At 51.6% G+C, this 14,277-nt stretch overlaps 2 protein-coding genes across 3 annotated transcripts; both read right to left on the bottom strand.

Moving 5' to 3' along the window:
- Positions 1 to 842: 842 nt before the first annotated feature.
- Positions 843 to 10,177, bottom strand: RAB3D (RAB3D, member RAS oncogene family). The gene is made up of 5 exons (XM_006905850.3): positions 9,995 to 10,177; positions 8,410 to 8,673; positions 7,531 to 7,649; positions 7,318 to 7,442; positions 843 to 3,667 (listed from the first exon to the last, which is right to left on the bottom strand). Exons 2-5 carry the CDS (start codon positions 8,635 to 8,637, stop codon positions 3,480 to 3,482), a joined length of 660 nt encoding a protein of 219 aa, XP_006905912.1. The 5' UTR covers positions 8,638 to 8,673; positions 9,995 to 10,177; the 3' UTR covers positions 843 to 3,479.
- A 1,684-nt stretch (positions 10,178 to 11,861) lies between these two features.
- Positions 11,862 to 14,255, bottom strand: TMEM205 (transmembrane protein 205). 2 transcript variants are annotated; one of them, XM_006905849.3, is made up of 4 exons: positions 14,122 to 14,255; positions 13,495 to 13,603; positions 13,229 to 13,392; positions 11,862 to 12,227 (listed from the first exon to the last, which is right to left on the bottom strand). In XM_006905849.3, the coding sequence occupies exons 2-4, from the start codon at positions 13,592 to 13,594 to the stop codon at positions 11,922 to 11,924; spliced, it is 570 nt and encodes a 189-aa protein (XP_006905911.1). In that variant the 5' UTR covers positions 13,595 to 13,603; positions 14,122 to 14,255; the 3' UTR covers positions 11,862 to 11,921. The 2 variants fall into 2 exon arrangements, with proteins under 2 accessions (XP_006905911.1, XP_015453509.1); XM_015598023.2 differs by having other exon boundaries at positions 14,043 to 14,180.
- Between the last annotated feature and the right edge of the window lie 22 nt (positions 14,256 to 14,277).

The raw sequence follows: 14,277 nt of genomic DNA, 5'->3' as shown, positions 1-14,277 counted from the left end.
CATTCTGGAGATTCCCTGGGTTTTAGATGTGTGCCAGGAACCAGGAAGAGGACCACGCATTTCTTTTTTATTGTATCAAACATGAAGAGCTGGGTGTGGTGGTGAAAAAAAAAAAGCCCTGCATTTGAGAAGCTAACATTACAGTGAAGACAATTCAAATGAATAAACTGTACGGTATTTTAGATTCTAGGGGCTATGGGGAGGGGGACACAGAGAGACATCAGAAGTGCTGGGAGAAGGGCTGAGTAACTAAATGGAGGAGTGGGGGGCACAGATGAAATCTGTGGAAAGACCTGAAAGGGGAAGCGAGGGAAGCCGTGTGACTACCTGGGGAAAGAGGGTTCCAGGCAGAGGAACCAGTCAATGCGAAGGCCATAAGACAGGGGCCTGGCGCGTTCACACAGCAACAAGGCCAATGTGACTGGAGCAAATCAAACGTAGGGGCCCAGAGGAAAGGGAGGTGCCAAGTCAGATCATGCAGAACCTTGCAGGTTACTTTGGCTTTACTCCCAGTCAGGTGGGAGCCATGGAGGGTTCTGAGTAGGCTTGGCCAGACTTGGGTGCTCACAGGCGCCCCCTGGCTGCTGTGGGGAGAACAGATATTCCCAGCAAGATTAGTTGGGGCAGCATCATTCTCCCTGCCCATTGCACAGAGGAACTTTCTAGGGCCAATGTGGTGGCCACGAGTCCCAGCTAGACACAGCCCCAGGCCTGTGAGCCTCCCTGGCCTAATCCGAGATCTGCTGCATCACACATGGCCCTCAACCATCTGCTTGGCTGTCATCCAATCGCCCTCTTCCTAGAAATCGCATTTCACTAATGGAAATAAAAGAACAACTGTATCTGGGCATAACGGCTTTAATTTTTTTTTTTCTTGTGGAGAAAAGTGCATGTCTTTCCAAGTGGAGATCAGGGGAACCACATCCAGGATAGAAATGAGCAGGTCCAGAGCTCACTCCGTAGTACGTTTGGGATCGTGCAGAAGCCAGTTAGCAGAGCTTGCACTTCAACACTGAGACCAAATTTCACCCCTTACTTGTTTTTCTAAGTAGGAGAGAAAGACACTGGAATATGATTCCCAGAGACGACAAAAGAAAAAGAAAAGAAAAAAGCAGAACCCCAAACCACGGTGGCCACGACAATTTCCCACCGAAATCCCTGTGGAAAGACGAGTTGCTAAAAGCAAATGGTAAGAAGGGACAGCAGGACCCAGCCTCGGGCGACTGCTCGAGATCCCAATATCCCTGGAGTTGGGAGGTGGTTTTCCCATAGCCTTTGGTTTAATTTTTATTTGTAAACTAAACAAACCTCAATTCCCCACAGTGATCTGTGAGGACATCAGTATCTGTTCCCTAGAGACCATTTTGAATTAAACCTCCTCCCAAACATCATAAAATAAAAACTTCCATTATATTTAGAAAAAAAATCTACATTATCCCAGTCTTGAGAGAACCCGAAGCAGTTGTCTCAGTTGCTATGTGAAGCTGGACTGTTGAAAAATTTTGTGTAAACAGAAAGCTTAGGCCAGGTTAGGTCCAAGTTACAGCCAATGCTGGTTTTATCGCATATGCAGTGACGGTTGGCTCGTCCCTCAGGTAACAGCTCTCTCACCCACCATTTTCTATAGCAGCAGTTTAGGGAAAATGGACTGGCCAAGTGTGTCTTGACAGGCCGTGTGCATTCTAAGAAGCCTTTTTCTTAGCTAATTTCATTTCATTTTTTTATGTTAAAGCAACTAACATTTTTGACTCCCACCCCAAACATTCAGATGCTCTCACTTTGTTTCCAGGAGCGTGTCCGTTTCACTTCAGTCATCTGATTTGTTGGCATACAAATATATCCTCACTTTGAAGCCCTAAGGGCAGACCCTGGTAAGGGGTAAATAGGGCCCTCTAGAAATAAATTCAATCTAGAGCTTCTATAAAGGTAAGAGCCATGTTAAACTCGAACCAAGCCTTCCCCGTGCCCCAAAGGAGGCTGAGATCTTTAAGGCTACAGGTCATCTTGCCAGCAGGGGCTATGAGAGTGGAATTGGGAACACAAACCATCTGCTTAGGCTGTCCTCACAGTGTCTATCAAGTTATGGGGTGTCAGTTAGAGTTCAAGAACAGAAAGAGGTGCCATGCCACTGAAGTTTAGATTGCACAAGGTGGGCAGGATGGGCTGCTGAGCTGGGAGGGTCAGGGGATGTGACGATGTAGATCCCTAAACTGCAAATAATCTCCCAAAAGAAGCCCTCAGCCTCAGCCAGGGGCTGATCCCAGGCCATCCCCCATCTGTCTGCCACTCCCAAGCTGTATCAGGAAATGCATGTGGCAATAGCAGTTATACAACTCTACCTTCTTGCCCGTCCAGCTCAAACCCAAAACATTCCTTAGAATGACTCCTCCATTAGCAGAAAATGTCTCATCACCGGGCCCCACCGATGACATGGCTCATGAAATGGACACTGGGTACTGGGTCTTCACTGGCCCTCAAGTGGGAGGAGCCCAAGTCCTTACATCAGAAAGTCGACAGCAGGCACAGGTTATAGAAACATTGCTTAATTTCCTTTTCTAGCAGGATGTAAGATGTGGCAAGATCTTGCTTAAAACATCACCAGCCAAATGGGCTCCAAGGAGGCAGGTCTGGGCGGGAGGGACCAGGCTCTTGGCTCTGAGATTAACTTCTGCACAATGCCCTGAGCATGAAGGCCAGGGCTGGCTGATTCTCTGCCTGGCTAGACACGGTACGTAGTTCCAGAATTCAGTCCCGAATCAACGACACCACAGATAAGTCAAAACAGGGTCATGGGTGATGTGGAGTTCTAGGGAAACTTAAAAGGCACTTCCAGGGTCCCTGAAGCCAGGGGGCTTCTGAATCCCTATCCCTTGACAATGGGAAAAGCTGCTTTAATACTGCTTTCACAGACAGAGGATCCGCAGGCCAGAAGGGAGGGTCTGCCCAGGTCAGTCACCTCCTCCCCTTGGAGCCTCGAGGTCGGAGGAGGTTCGTGGGCAGGCTCAGGACCACAGCAGGGGACCCTGAGCAAAGAGCCACCTTCCAAATCTCTAAAGATGAACTCTGAGAACCCACATGGCATGAGAAAGACAAACCATCTTCAGCCAGCTCGCGAACCTCAGACAATGCCCAGAACAGAATGGACGTGGACAACGGATCTAACCCAGAAGGCACTGTGGAAGCCCCTCTACTAAGCAACCCCCATTCAAACGCTTGAAAAGCAGCAAGCTCATGCACGTCAACATCCCTAGACCCTGCCTCTGATGCAGAGTCGCCAGTGTTTGCATCCTGTGACAGGGGCTGCTTGGGCAGGCTGGTGGCCATGGCAAGAGAATGAGCCATGCAGAAGTAGGGGGGGCAGCTGATACCTGGCAAGGGAGAAGGGGGCGCCCTGAGCTTGGAAACAGCCCTTATGGCTCATGCCTCAGTCACAGTCCAAGCCGAGGCAGGAGGGGGTGGGCAGGGGTGGGGGACCATGTCTAGCAGCTGCAGCCAGTGGACTGGGAGGGTGGGGCATCTCCCAAGGTTGGGCCTTTCCCATTGCTTCCAGGGCTCGAGCTGGGTTCCAGGGACTCGTTCATCTTCTCACAGATGACATCCACCAGGCGCTCAAAGACCTGCTTCACGTTGATGTTCTCCTTGGCACTGGCCTCGAAGAACTCGAAACCTGGACAGATATAGGTGGGGACACCCATGAGACCCTGAAGGGCAAAGCCTGGGCTGTGGTATCATCCAAGTCTGGGTTCTAAAGCCTGTTATGCAGCTGTGGGATTTTGGCTGAATGCCTTAGTCTCAAAGCCTCAGTCTGCTCATCTATAAAATGGGAATCATGATGATAAAAACCTGTGGCAGCAGCCCTGCTCGGAACTATCCTAAGAATCTCTTTGTCCCAAGGCAGGTCCGCAACAGTCCAGGCAGTATCATTCCAGTGCCTAGAGGGCACGGGGCACCCATAGGTGGCTGCAGCTGAGCTTTACCTGACTTATACAGCAAAGGTGTCCACAAAGCTAGTTGTTGACGTGGACTTTTGAAATGGAGCCAAGTACTTCATATGTTCTGGAAAATGCGCTACAGACCAAAGAAAACACAGCTGAAGACTGGCTTCAGTCTGGGGGACCACCAGTTTGCAATTGGTCAGGCGGATAACGGTGGGTTTCCTGGTGTTCGTGGAGAGCATGTGATGTGCAGGGTTCCTGACCTACAGAATGCACTAAAAATGGTGCTAATAATAATATAATTAATTATAGTAAGTGCTTACATCTTACTACGTGGCAGGTACTTTTCTAAGTGCTTTATATAAATGAATACATTTAATGGTGTTCTGAGGTTCATCCTATTATAACCCATTTTATAGATGAGGAAACCAAAACACAAAGAGGAAAAGTCATTGATCTGAATATACACAGGTAACGCATGGCAGAGCCGGGATTCACACCCGGGCGGCCTGGCTCAAACAACAATAAATATTAAGTAAATATTTTAAATGTAAATAAATAAATAGTAATAAATATTCCTATTGTACCGTCTTGGGCCTGGGTGTGGAGGGCAGGCTGGCTGACTCTTTCTGGGGAGAGAGGATGAGAGGCAGCTTTGAGTATTTTCTTAGAATCATAGCGACCATCATAACTTGTTTGTCCTCCCAAAGGTGGAAGGTGGTACAAACGCTTTGGGAACTTGCCCAAGGTCCCTCGTTACAAAAAATGTCCCATCAACCTGAATGTAAGGGTGTATACGATGATCCTTCTTGCACCCCCTAAAAGGTTGATTCAGGATCTGCCTACAGGGAGCTACCTCTGAGAGGTCTCTAATGTGTCCCTACCTGCCACCCATGCCAAGGTGGGCCAGAAATTCAAACACCCACCCACCGTATTATACACACAGCAGGGTAAATGGGCCTCTACCCTGGCACTTGTCATGCTGCACTATAAAAATGTAATTGTAATTAAATAGTTAAGACTGTAATGATCCGTTTCCTATCCGTCTCTGCTACTAGAACGCCAGCTCCAAGAGGGCAGGATTCCCGTCTGCCTTGATCACTGTGCAGCCACTGCCAGGTACAGAGCAGGCGCTCAGAACTACTTGCTGAATGACTAGACGGATGGACGGACAGATGAATGAATTAATGACAGAGGCAGGGCACGAACTCAGATCTTCTACTCTGAGCCTAGAGATATCAGTGTCATCCCACTGTCTTCTTGGGCAAATCTGGCATTTTCTTATCTGTGTGTGGCTCTGACTCATATAATCTGAGTTCTTTTTGTTTTAATACTTTTTTTCTGATTATAAATATCTCCTGGAGAAGCTGGAAACTGCTGAAAAATATCAAGACATGTATAAACTATCATCTCATCACTCAGAAGTGATTACTATTGACGTTCTGGTATTTAGCTTTCTACTTTAATACAAATATACGATTGTTGGAGTTGGGTTTATAGGGGTGTGCGCGCGCGGGTGTGTACGCACACGTGTGCATGTATATGTGGTTTTCTTACAAAATTGGGATCAAATTCTATCTCCTGCTTTGTACTCTAGTATCTTAAACTTAAAGGCAGAGCAGGAATCCCCTCCTCCTCCAGTCACCAGGGATTCTCTGCCAGGAGGTGTGGGCAAATATTCCAGCACATAACTGGGTTGTAGCTGATTTTACCATTTCCAGGCAAATTGGGGATTTGGGCTCCCCAGCACACCTGGAAATGGGACCCAGGCTGGAATTCCCAGAAAATGCAGGGGACAGAGGAGCAAGTTAAATGACACCACGAGGGAGCAGAGCCAAATCTCAAATGCGAGACATTCTATAGAACATAGACCAGGTTTCTCCAACAAATTGGCGGCAAGAGGAAGGAGAAAGGGGACCGTTGTAGTCCAGGGGTCCATGAGCTTTCTCTGTTAAGGGCCAGACTGTAAATATTTGAGGCTTTGTGGGCTATGTGGCTCTTAGAGTTTTAAATGCAAGCATCAACGACAGTTCACAATCATGCCAGCTAACACTGAGATGAAACCTACACAGGTGCCTCTCTGTTATATCTGCTTCACGTGTCGCAACTCACTTAACCTTCATGACAGCTGGATGAGGTGGGGCTGCTATCATTCCCATTCGATCCATGAGGAAGTGCAGGCCTAGAGAGCTGGAGTCTCCAGGACAAGATCACAAAGCGATCGAGAAATAATATGAGTTAATGTTCAATCGATACCAGCATTTGCTTATTTAATCTAACAGCCCTACGAAGTAAATACTGCTTCACCTGTTCCCTAGGTAGAGCAATAGAAGCACAGAGAAGGGAGGCAATGTGCCCTAAGTAACACAGCAATGGGTTGCAGACTGGCATCCTAGTTCCAGAGTCTGGGTCCTTAACACGCACTCCCTACGGTAGCTATACCACCACCCAGAAGGAAAGTCCCGGGAGAGCCTAGAATACTGGAATACTCAGGACGAGATTTTTGTTGACCTCAAATTTTCAATAGGTAATTCATTCGCCTGATTCAAAAAGATAAGACTGAAAAGTTCCCCTCTAGTGCCTGGCCTCCCAGTTCTGAAACACACAGGTCGTTGCTGTTACTAGGTTCTTCTGTACCCTTCCAGAGTTCATTTAGGCTATATTCTTATTCTCATCCTTTTCATACACTAATGCAGGTGTTGGCAAACTTCGAGGTACAGGCCAAATCTGGCCAATCGCCTATTTCCGTAAATCAAGTTTTCCTGGCAGACAGTCACGCTCATTCATTGATGTATTGTCTACAGCTGGTTTCAGGCAGAGCTGTAGGGTTGCGACAGAGGCTCTATGACCAAAAATATTTCCTATCTGGCTCTTTAAGCAAATGTTTGCTGACTCCTGGCCTAAAGGAGGCAGCCATACCTACTATTCTGTGGTTTACTTTTCCCACTTAACCATCTATCCCAGAAATCTTGCCATAACGAAACATAAAGAATGCCCTTCTCCTTTTTCATGGTTGCTTAGTATTCTACCACGTGAATACACTTTATGTTTTGCAGCTTCCTCCACTCACTGTGAGCCATCTGGGAGGTTGTCAAAGTTTCTCTGCTACTAACAGTACTACGATTTGATATACTCACTACTTTCCTACATGGGTAAGGATGTTACCAGATATGGTTTGGCTGAGTCTGGATTCCCAGAGCAGTGGTCAGGGAGGAGGGATCTGTGGGTGAATCCCCTGGAATTAAATGGATAAGGTGGCACACATGCGGGCAGTCTGAGAGAGCAAAGAGTTGGTGACTGTGGTTGGACCTGGGACCTGAGCGTGAGGATGGAGGTTTGATTCTGAGAGATCCAGGGCCTGTGGCCCAGGCTGGGCACTAACCAAGGTCATCGGCGAGCCTCCGGCCATCCTCAGCAGGTACGACACGCTCATCCTCCAGATCACACTTGTTCCCCACGAGAATGACCTGAGCATTGTCCCAGGAATAGGTCTTGATCTGTGTGGCCCTGTGGAGTTTGAGGGCTGTTAGGCCAGAGATTTGGGGGTCAGGGGAGAAGGCAAAGGTCAGTGGGTCAGCGGTGAGCCAGTACTCACCAGTCCTGCACGGCGGTGAAGGACTCCTGGTTGGCAACGTCATACATGAGCAGGAAGCCCATGGCTCCTCGGTAGTAGGCTGTGGTGATCGTACGGTAGCGCTCCTGGCCCGCTGTGTCCTGGGGAAACGGCAGGGTCAGCCGGCTAGAAGCCACCCTGTCCCCCACCCCACCCCTGCAGAGCCCTGTCTGAGGAAGGTACTGCCTTGTGCTCACAGTCCTGGCCCAATAGGCGAGACATGGACCTGCCTGTACATGCTCTGGCCTGATGGGAGAAACATGGACCTGCCAGCAATCTCTAGCCTGAACGGAGAAATACGGGCCTGGCTGCACGATCTCCAGTCTGATGGGAGAGACATGGCCCTGCCCTTGAGGAGCTCCCAGTATGAGGGGTCAGTGGCCTCTCACAGACTTAAGAGCCTCTTTGACCTCATCTCCAAGAATCAACTTAATGACCACAAACAGCCAGCTAGGTCAGAGGGTATCATCTTGATGCAGATACCCTGGTGCTTGTTTCCATGACAATCGTTACCAGAAGCTGTGTTGGGAGGAGGGCAGTGGCTCTGACACCAGGCAGGCTGAGTGGGGGCCTCTGGACTCGCACCTGAGATGGTACCCAAACCTCTTCCCCACTAGTCACCAGGATTTCTAACTGCCTTGGGTCAGTACTGCCTCCCCCTCGGATCTCACGGGGCAGGGCATATCCCCTCACCCTGATGAATTCGCCTCATAGATAATACACCCTGCTCTTCATGCCTACCCCACGCCCCCTCCCCGACTCTGGGCCCCTCTCCCGCAGCCATACACCTCTGCACGGACTTTCCTGGAGGAACCCTAGGCCCTCCCCAGCTGTAGACCCACGGATAGCCACCCGGCCCACCCAGATCTGCAGCTTGATCCTCTTGTCATGGCGGTAGACAGTCTTGACCTTGAAGTCGATGCCCACAGTGCTGACGAAGGCAGGTGTGAAAGAGTCATCCGCGTAGCGGAACAGGAAGGATGTCTTGCCCACACTGCTGTTGCCAATAAGCAGAAGCTTGAACATGTAGTCGAAGTTCTGGTCCGCTGCATCCCGTGGGCCCGGCAGGGGGTCTCCAGCTGACGCCATCCTGACGGGGAGCCTCCTGGGGGGAGGCCTGGAGCCCTGCAGGGAAATAAAATATCAGTCGCAGCTCCAGTGTATGTATCAGACCTGAGTTCAAACTCTGGCTCTGCCACCTGAAGGCCAAGTTACGCTGGATGCTCTGTCCTCCTCTGGAAAATGAGGATGTTTGTCAAATGCAAGGGCCCAGGTTCAGGGTGCACGGGGTGCCTCTTCTGGCTATTGAGGAACCAGACCGAGCAGAGGTTCTGGTGTGGACTTTGCCCCCTGGTGAGCAGCTGGTGTGGCCCAGGTATGAGCTGCCCCCCCACCCCTGCCACCAGCTGGATAGAGCCCCCCCCCTACTCCAGGCTTGTTGACTTTGGCAGATGTCAGCCACCACCAGGGTGCCTGCCCTGCCCCCACCTAATCCTAGTTTAACCCCCTCCCTGACCTCCATGGGGAGGGGGTTTTCAGTGGATCCAGCCCAGGTTTACGCCTAGCTCTGCCTCCAAATGTATACTTCTACATTCTGTTTGTCAAAGGGGACAGGCCCATACTGCTCTAGGTAGAGCTGACTCACCTAGCCCACAGAGGCTGGGTGACCGTCCTCGGATCAAAGGAAACCAGCCGGGACACCTAATAATCAAGAACCCCACCGCCGGGACCACCACACCCTTCCACCCTTCGTCCTGTTTTTCCTGGCCCTGTCCCTACAGCTGGGCTTCTTCATCTGGGTCCAGGACACCTCAGACAGCATGGCCTTCCTGAGCCTCAGTTTCCCCAGCTGTCTATGGCTGCTTCCTGAGCTGTACGGGGAGGTTCCAGAAGGCCTGGATGAATGGAGGGCACAATCGCAGAGGAAACCCTGGCAAAGCTTTCTCAACTGCCTGTGGGGCTTTTTTCCATCTTAAAGGAGAGCACAACCGGCCTCCTTTTCCTGCCCTGCCCTCAGCCCCACCCCGTGTTCCGGGAGAACGAGTTTGAGGAGGGGAAGACAAGAGACAGGAAGCCTTTCCTCAAGCTGGGCAGGGCTGCGAGGCTGGGGCCCCCGTCCCACCCCCAGCCCACCTGTCAGCCGGCCCCACCTACTTCTGACCATCTGCCGACCGCCACTCACGCCTGTCACTAGGTTAGGGTCCAGGGATTCGGCCCTGTTCTCCTTCGCTGGACTTGGGGCGCCCCAGCTAGTGCAGGGGCGCTCAGGAGCTTCCTCCCATCACCATATGGTCCCATCTCGTGTTCCCAGCTGGGCTCTCGGCCCCGCCCGCGCCCCATTAACGTTCCCGGATGAGTCCAGCTGGGTGAGGGCGAGGCAAGAGGCGGCCCCCGCCGCCCGGCTTTGTTCCCCGGGTCCTCCCCCGATCCCCCTGTCCCTCCAGACCTGCTGGGATGCGGAGGTGCAGGGTGGCGTGCGCTCCCTCCGAGAGGGTCCGTTCGCGGGGGGTCACTGCCAGTGGGGATTCCGCCTCCGAACTCTTCGCGGCCAGCCGTGGGCCGCGACCCCCACCCCGCAGCCGTCTGTCCGCAGCCACCCGGATCCCGCGCCGGCTCCGCCCAGGCAGGGGAGGAGGGGCAGCTCCCAGGGGAGGGGGCGGGGCAGAGTCCGGGGCGGGGCTTGTAGAAAGTTGGGATGGGGTGCGTGCGGGTCCGCCGGAGGTGGCGGCGGAGTGCAGCGGTCTAGAACCCGATCCCAACAGTAAACTTTACATTTTCCTTAATTAACTATGGAGCTCCTACTACGAGCAGAGCGGTTGAGAGAGGATTCTGGAGCTGGGTTTGAATCCCAGATCCACCGCTTTCCAGCCCTGTGACTTTAGATATGTTACTTAACTTCTCTGGGCTTCAGCTTCCCCTACCGTCAAGTGGTTGATGACAAGAGTCTCCACCTCATAGAGTTAAATGTGGGTTCCGATCTGAAAATTGCAGCGCCTGACCCTAAAGTGGGCTAGGTTCCTTTGTCAAATACTCTTAAGGGCCCTTGGAATTAATCCCGCTTTTACAGAGGCTCAGAGAGGGACAGCCCTTCGTCTGAGGTCACACAGTAAGGAAATTTGGCACATCCGGTCCCAGCTGAGGGCCTAGAGTTTTCTTCAGGCCAGCAGGAGAGCATCTGCAGTTATAACAGCTCAGGCTTTGCTGGTGTTCAGATTCCAACAACTCCACCTGAAGCCACTTGCTGAGATTCTCTGAGCCTCATTGCTTCAAGGAATCAGCAAGTGCCTCTAAGGACTTCCATGAGAACAATTGGAGATGACATGCATCAGTCAGGAAGGGCTGGCATATGTTCAGTAACAAGCAGCCCCCAAACTTCCATGGTAGCCAATACTCAAGGTTTGCTTCTCACTCACATTGTTCATTGTGGTGAAGGGAAAATGTGGCAAATCATGCACTGGCTTGTACAGTAGTCCTCCCTTACCTGCAGTTTCCTTTCTATGGTTACAGTTACCTGCAATCAACCATGGTCTGAAAATATTAAATGGAAAATTCCAAAAATAAACAATTCATGTTTAAAATTGTGCCTCATTCTGAATAGCATGATGGAATCTTGGACAATCTTGCTCCATCCCACATGGACATCAATCCCCTATGTCCAGCACATCCACACTGTGGATGCTCCCCACCCATTTGTCACTTGATAGCCATCTCAGCTATCAGATCGACTATCGTGATATCACAGTGCTTGTGTTCAAGTAACTTATTTTATGTTATAATAGCCCCAAAGCACAAGAGTAGTGTTGCTGACAATTCAGACATGCCAAAAAGAAATTATGAAGTGCTTCCCTTAAGTGAAAGGTATGAATGTAAAGGAAGAAACATAGCATATGTAGGCTTCAGTACTGTCTGTGGTTTCAGGAATCTACTGGGGGTCTTGGAATGTATCCCTGTGGATAATGGAAGGACCACTGTACACTTCTCTTTGGAAATGACTGGTGCTGTTTCTGCTCACATTTCATTGGCCAAAGCAAGTCACATGGCCACCCCTAATGTCAATGGGCTGGGAAATATGCTTGTCCTCTAGGGATCAGAACCAGCTATATGCACAATACATAGTATTTGCAATAGTTAGCTTCATGCCTGGCACATAGTGGGTGCTCAACAAGTGGGCACCGTCATAGAAAGGGCTTAGGGGCTGCAACAGCTAACGCTCCAAATCGTTATGCCTCGTGAATGGGGAAATGGAGTCCCTCAGTTCCACCTTTACCAGCCCTTCCTCCTGCTTCTCAATTGGAGAAAAATGACAGCAGCCATTTCCAAAGAAGAGTTTATTGACATTTGGGGCCCCAGCAGGGACAGAGAGGTAGTGGGTGCTAGAGGCTCCTGAGGCCCAGGGCGAGGCCAGCAAGACAGAACCCATTGCTCAGGACGCAGCCCAGATTGCAAATGGAGGACAGGCCATGGTAGCGGAAGAAGATCTGGCGGAGGGCATTGTACTTGGGGTCCTGAGCCCGCAGCTGGCAGTAGGGGTCAAGGCCCTGGTGGTGGCCTGGCACCTCTCCACCCAGGCCCCGATTCTTCTCCACAGTCTGCAAGGCCCACATGGCAGCTGTGGTGCGGGGCTCCAACCAGCGGGCGTTGATGGTGGCCAGCGTGAGGCTCAGGAGAAGCAGGCAGAGCTGGTGGGGGTGGTGGGAGGAGGACAAGGTGAGCCGTGCCTGGGAGGCAGGAGGAGCCCTCCAGAGATCTTTCTGCATCCTTAAAGCCCAGAGGGATGGGGGACAGCATTGGGTCAAAGCCAGGCCTCCCCTACCTTTTCCAAACCAAGACTAGGGGCCTCAACCAGAGTTTCAGTGCTCACACCCTAAACCCTACAGGAAAGCCTCCATCGCCATCTCCTCTACCCTCCCCAAAACTTTCTGAGCCTCCTCTCTTCTGATACTCAGACTGGAAGTTTCCAGAACACGGCCTTGTCTCCTCGCCTCTGTTCCCCCAAACTGAGAGTTTCTCAGGACAGTACCTCTCTTCCCCAAATTAGGACAGAGTACCATAATTGTCTTCTCATTTCCCCCAAACAGAGAACCTAAGACCGGGCAGTCTTCTCTGTGGCCCCGGCCCAGACCCTAGAAGCTGACACTGGGCCCACAGGGAGTGAATAAAAAGTCTTTAAAGTTCCAGTTACCCATAATTCTCTCCCGTTTCTGTGGGATTATTCTTGAAATCCCTGTTAGACCTCACCTGCCCACATCTGAGCAGAGAGAGGGCAGGATAGAGAAATATGAGATGCAGAGATGGTCCCTCGCCTTGTGGTTGGGAAAATGTGTGGATGGGAGTGGGAGACTTTAAATTCCCAGTCAGGCTGGTTTTTAAACAATAAGCTGGGGTCAATGCCCAGGCCCAGCTGAGTCACCATGGCTTGGCCGCAGGCCCAGCCAGAGGAAGGAGAGGGAGCAGCAGCCAGCAGAGACTCCCTGGGGGATAGACAGGGCTGTTGGGGGTGGTTGTGCAGGCGGTGCACTGCTCAAGGGTATCCAAAACCCAGCTTTGTATCCACTGGGAAGAAGGGGCAGGTTTTTGTTTGTTCTTCATTCGTTTAATTCTCACAAAGGTATAGCAATAAGTGCTCTGTGGGGTCCCGGGAATGAGTCTCCGGAGGGTAGTGAAGCCCAAGCCCAAATACCTGGCTGGCCTCCCAGAATGTGAGCTGGACCCAGGCGTGCTGTGGAACTAAGATGCAGAAGTTGACGAAGGCACAGCCCATGGAGATGTGAAAGTAGAAAGGGAAGAGTTTGCTCTGCACGAGGCCGAAGGTATGTCGGGGAAGGCCTCGGAAAAGAAGGAAGCCTGTGGGGCGCAGGGGACAACACACGTGTTAGGTTACTCCAGGTCCCTTCTCATTCCTGTCCCCATCCCAGTACCCATGACGTCCAAGCAGACAGCCCCTACCTGAGATGAAGGTCACCCACATTTGCATGCCCCAGGCCCCAGACAGAACCAGTAGATGGACCACCTTAGTCAGGCTTCCAGGGTTCCCACCTTCCTCCATCTTGCAGGCCTGGGAAGAAGGCACAGTGTGGCTCAGGGCTTTACCTTCAGCCCGCGGCCTTCAGGCCTTGTGAGCCTGCTCAAGGCCAGGGTAACAGCTAACCCAGCAAAGATCCAGGGATAGCAGCCTAGGAATGGGGGTGGGGAATGTCCACAGCAGTACTGCAACAACCGCCAACCGCATCTTGCAAATATCAACCCTCAAGCTCTCTGGACCCCAACACCCATGTCACCTCTGAGACCCCCAAATTTCAGCCCCAGTAGCTCAAGTTCGTAGCCCGAGGTCTTCATAGATCATCCCAGTGACTCCCAAATATCACCCCGGGGACTCAACAAAGACCCCTGATCTCATAACAAGAACCCGGATATCGCTATGAAGCTCCCCAAAGCACTCCCGAGGCCCCATCTAATCCTGAGAACCCCCCAAATCTTATTCCAAAGACACCGACCCCACCCGAGGCACCCAGGAATCCGAGACTAGAGGCGCCGGGGTCGGATCTTAGGGGCCAGGCGGGCTGGCCTCGGTACCTCACTCCAGCAGTCCTCCTGGGCCACGGCCCCTCATGGGGCCAAGGACTCGTCCCGCCTTCCCGCTAAACCCAAAGCCAATCCAATCGTACTCTGCCACCTCCTGTACCTCCCTCTTAGATATTGACTAATCGATTAGCAGAAACCAGCCTGAAA

The sequence above is a fragment of the Pteropus alecto genome, unplaced genomic scaffold (genome assembly GCF_000325575.1).
Source record: "Pteropus alecto unplaced genomic scaffold, ASM32557v1 scaffold761, whole genome shotgun sequence".
Taxonomy (NCBI): Eukaryota; Metazoa; Chordata; class Mammalia; order Chiroptera; family Pteropodidae; genus Pteropus; species Pteropus alecto.
The sequence above is the reverse complement of the archived record's forward strand: the minus strand, read 5'-3'. Positions and strand labels throughout refer to the sequence as shown.

Bases quoted from the DNA above. Each gene is read 5' to 3' on its own strand.
- RAB3D (XM_006905850.3), bottom strand. From the start codon at position 8,637: ATGGCGTCAGCTGGAGACCCCCTGCCGGGCCCACGGGATGCAGCGGAC. The intron at 7,443-7,530 runs GTGAGTACTGGC...CAAACTCCACAG, and splicing joins TTCACCGCCGTGCAGGACTG to GGCCACACAGATCAAGACCT. The intron at 3,668-7,317 runs GTTAGTGCCCAG...ATATCTGTCCAG, and splicing joins GAGGCTCGCCGATGACCTTG to GTTTCGAGTTCTTCGAGGCC.
- TMEM205 (XM_006905849.3), bottom strand. From the start codon at position 13,594: ATGGAGGAAGGTGGGAACCCTGGAAGCCTGACTAAGGTGGTCCATCTA. The intron at 13,393-13,494 runs GTAGGGGCTGTC...TGCGCCCCACAG, and splicing joins GTGGGTGACCTTCATCTCAG to GCTTCCTTCTTTTCCGAGGC. The intron at 12,228-13,228 runs GTATTTGGGCTT...CACCCCCACCAG, and splicing joins CATTCTGGGAGGCCAGCCAG to CTCTGCCTGCTTCTCCTGAG.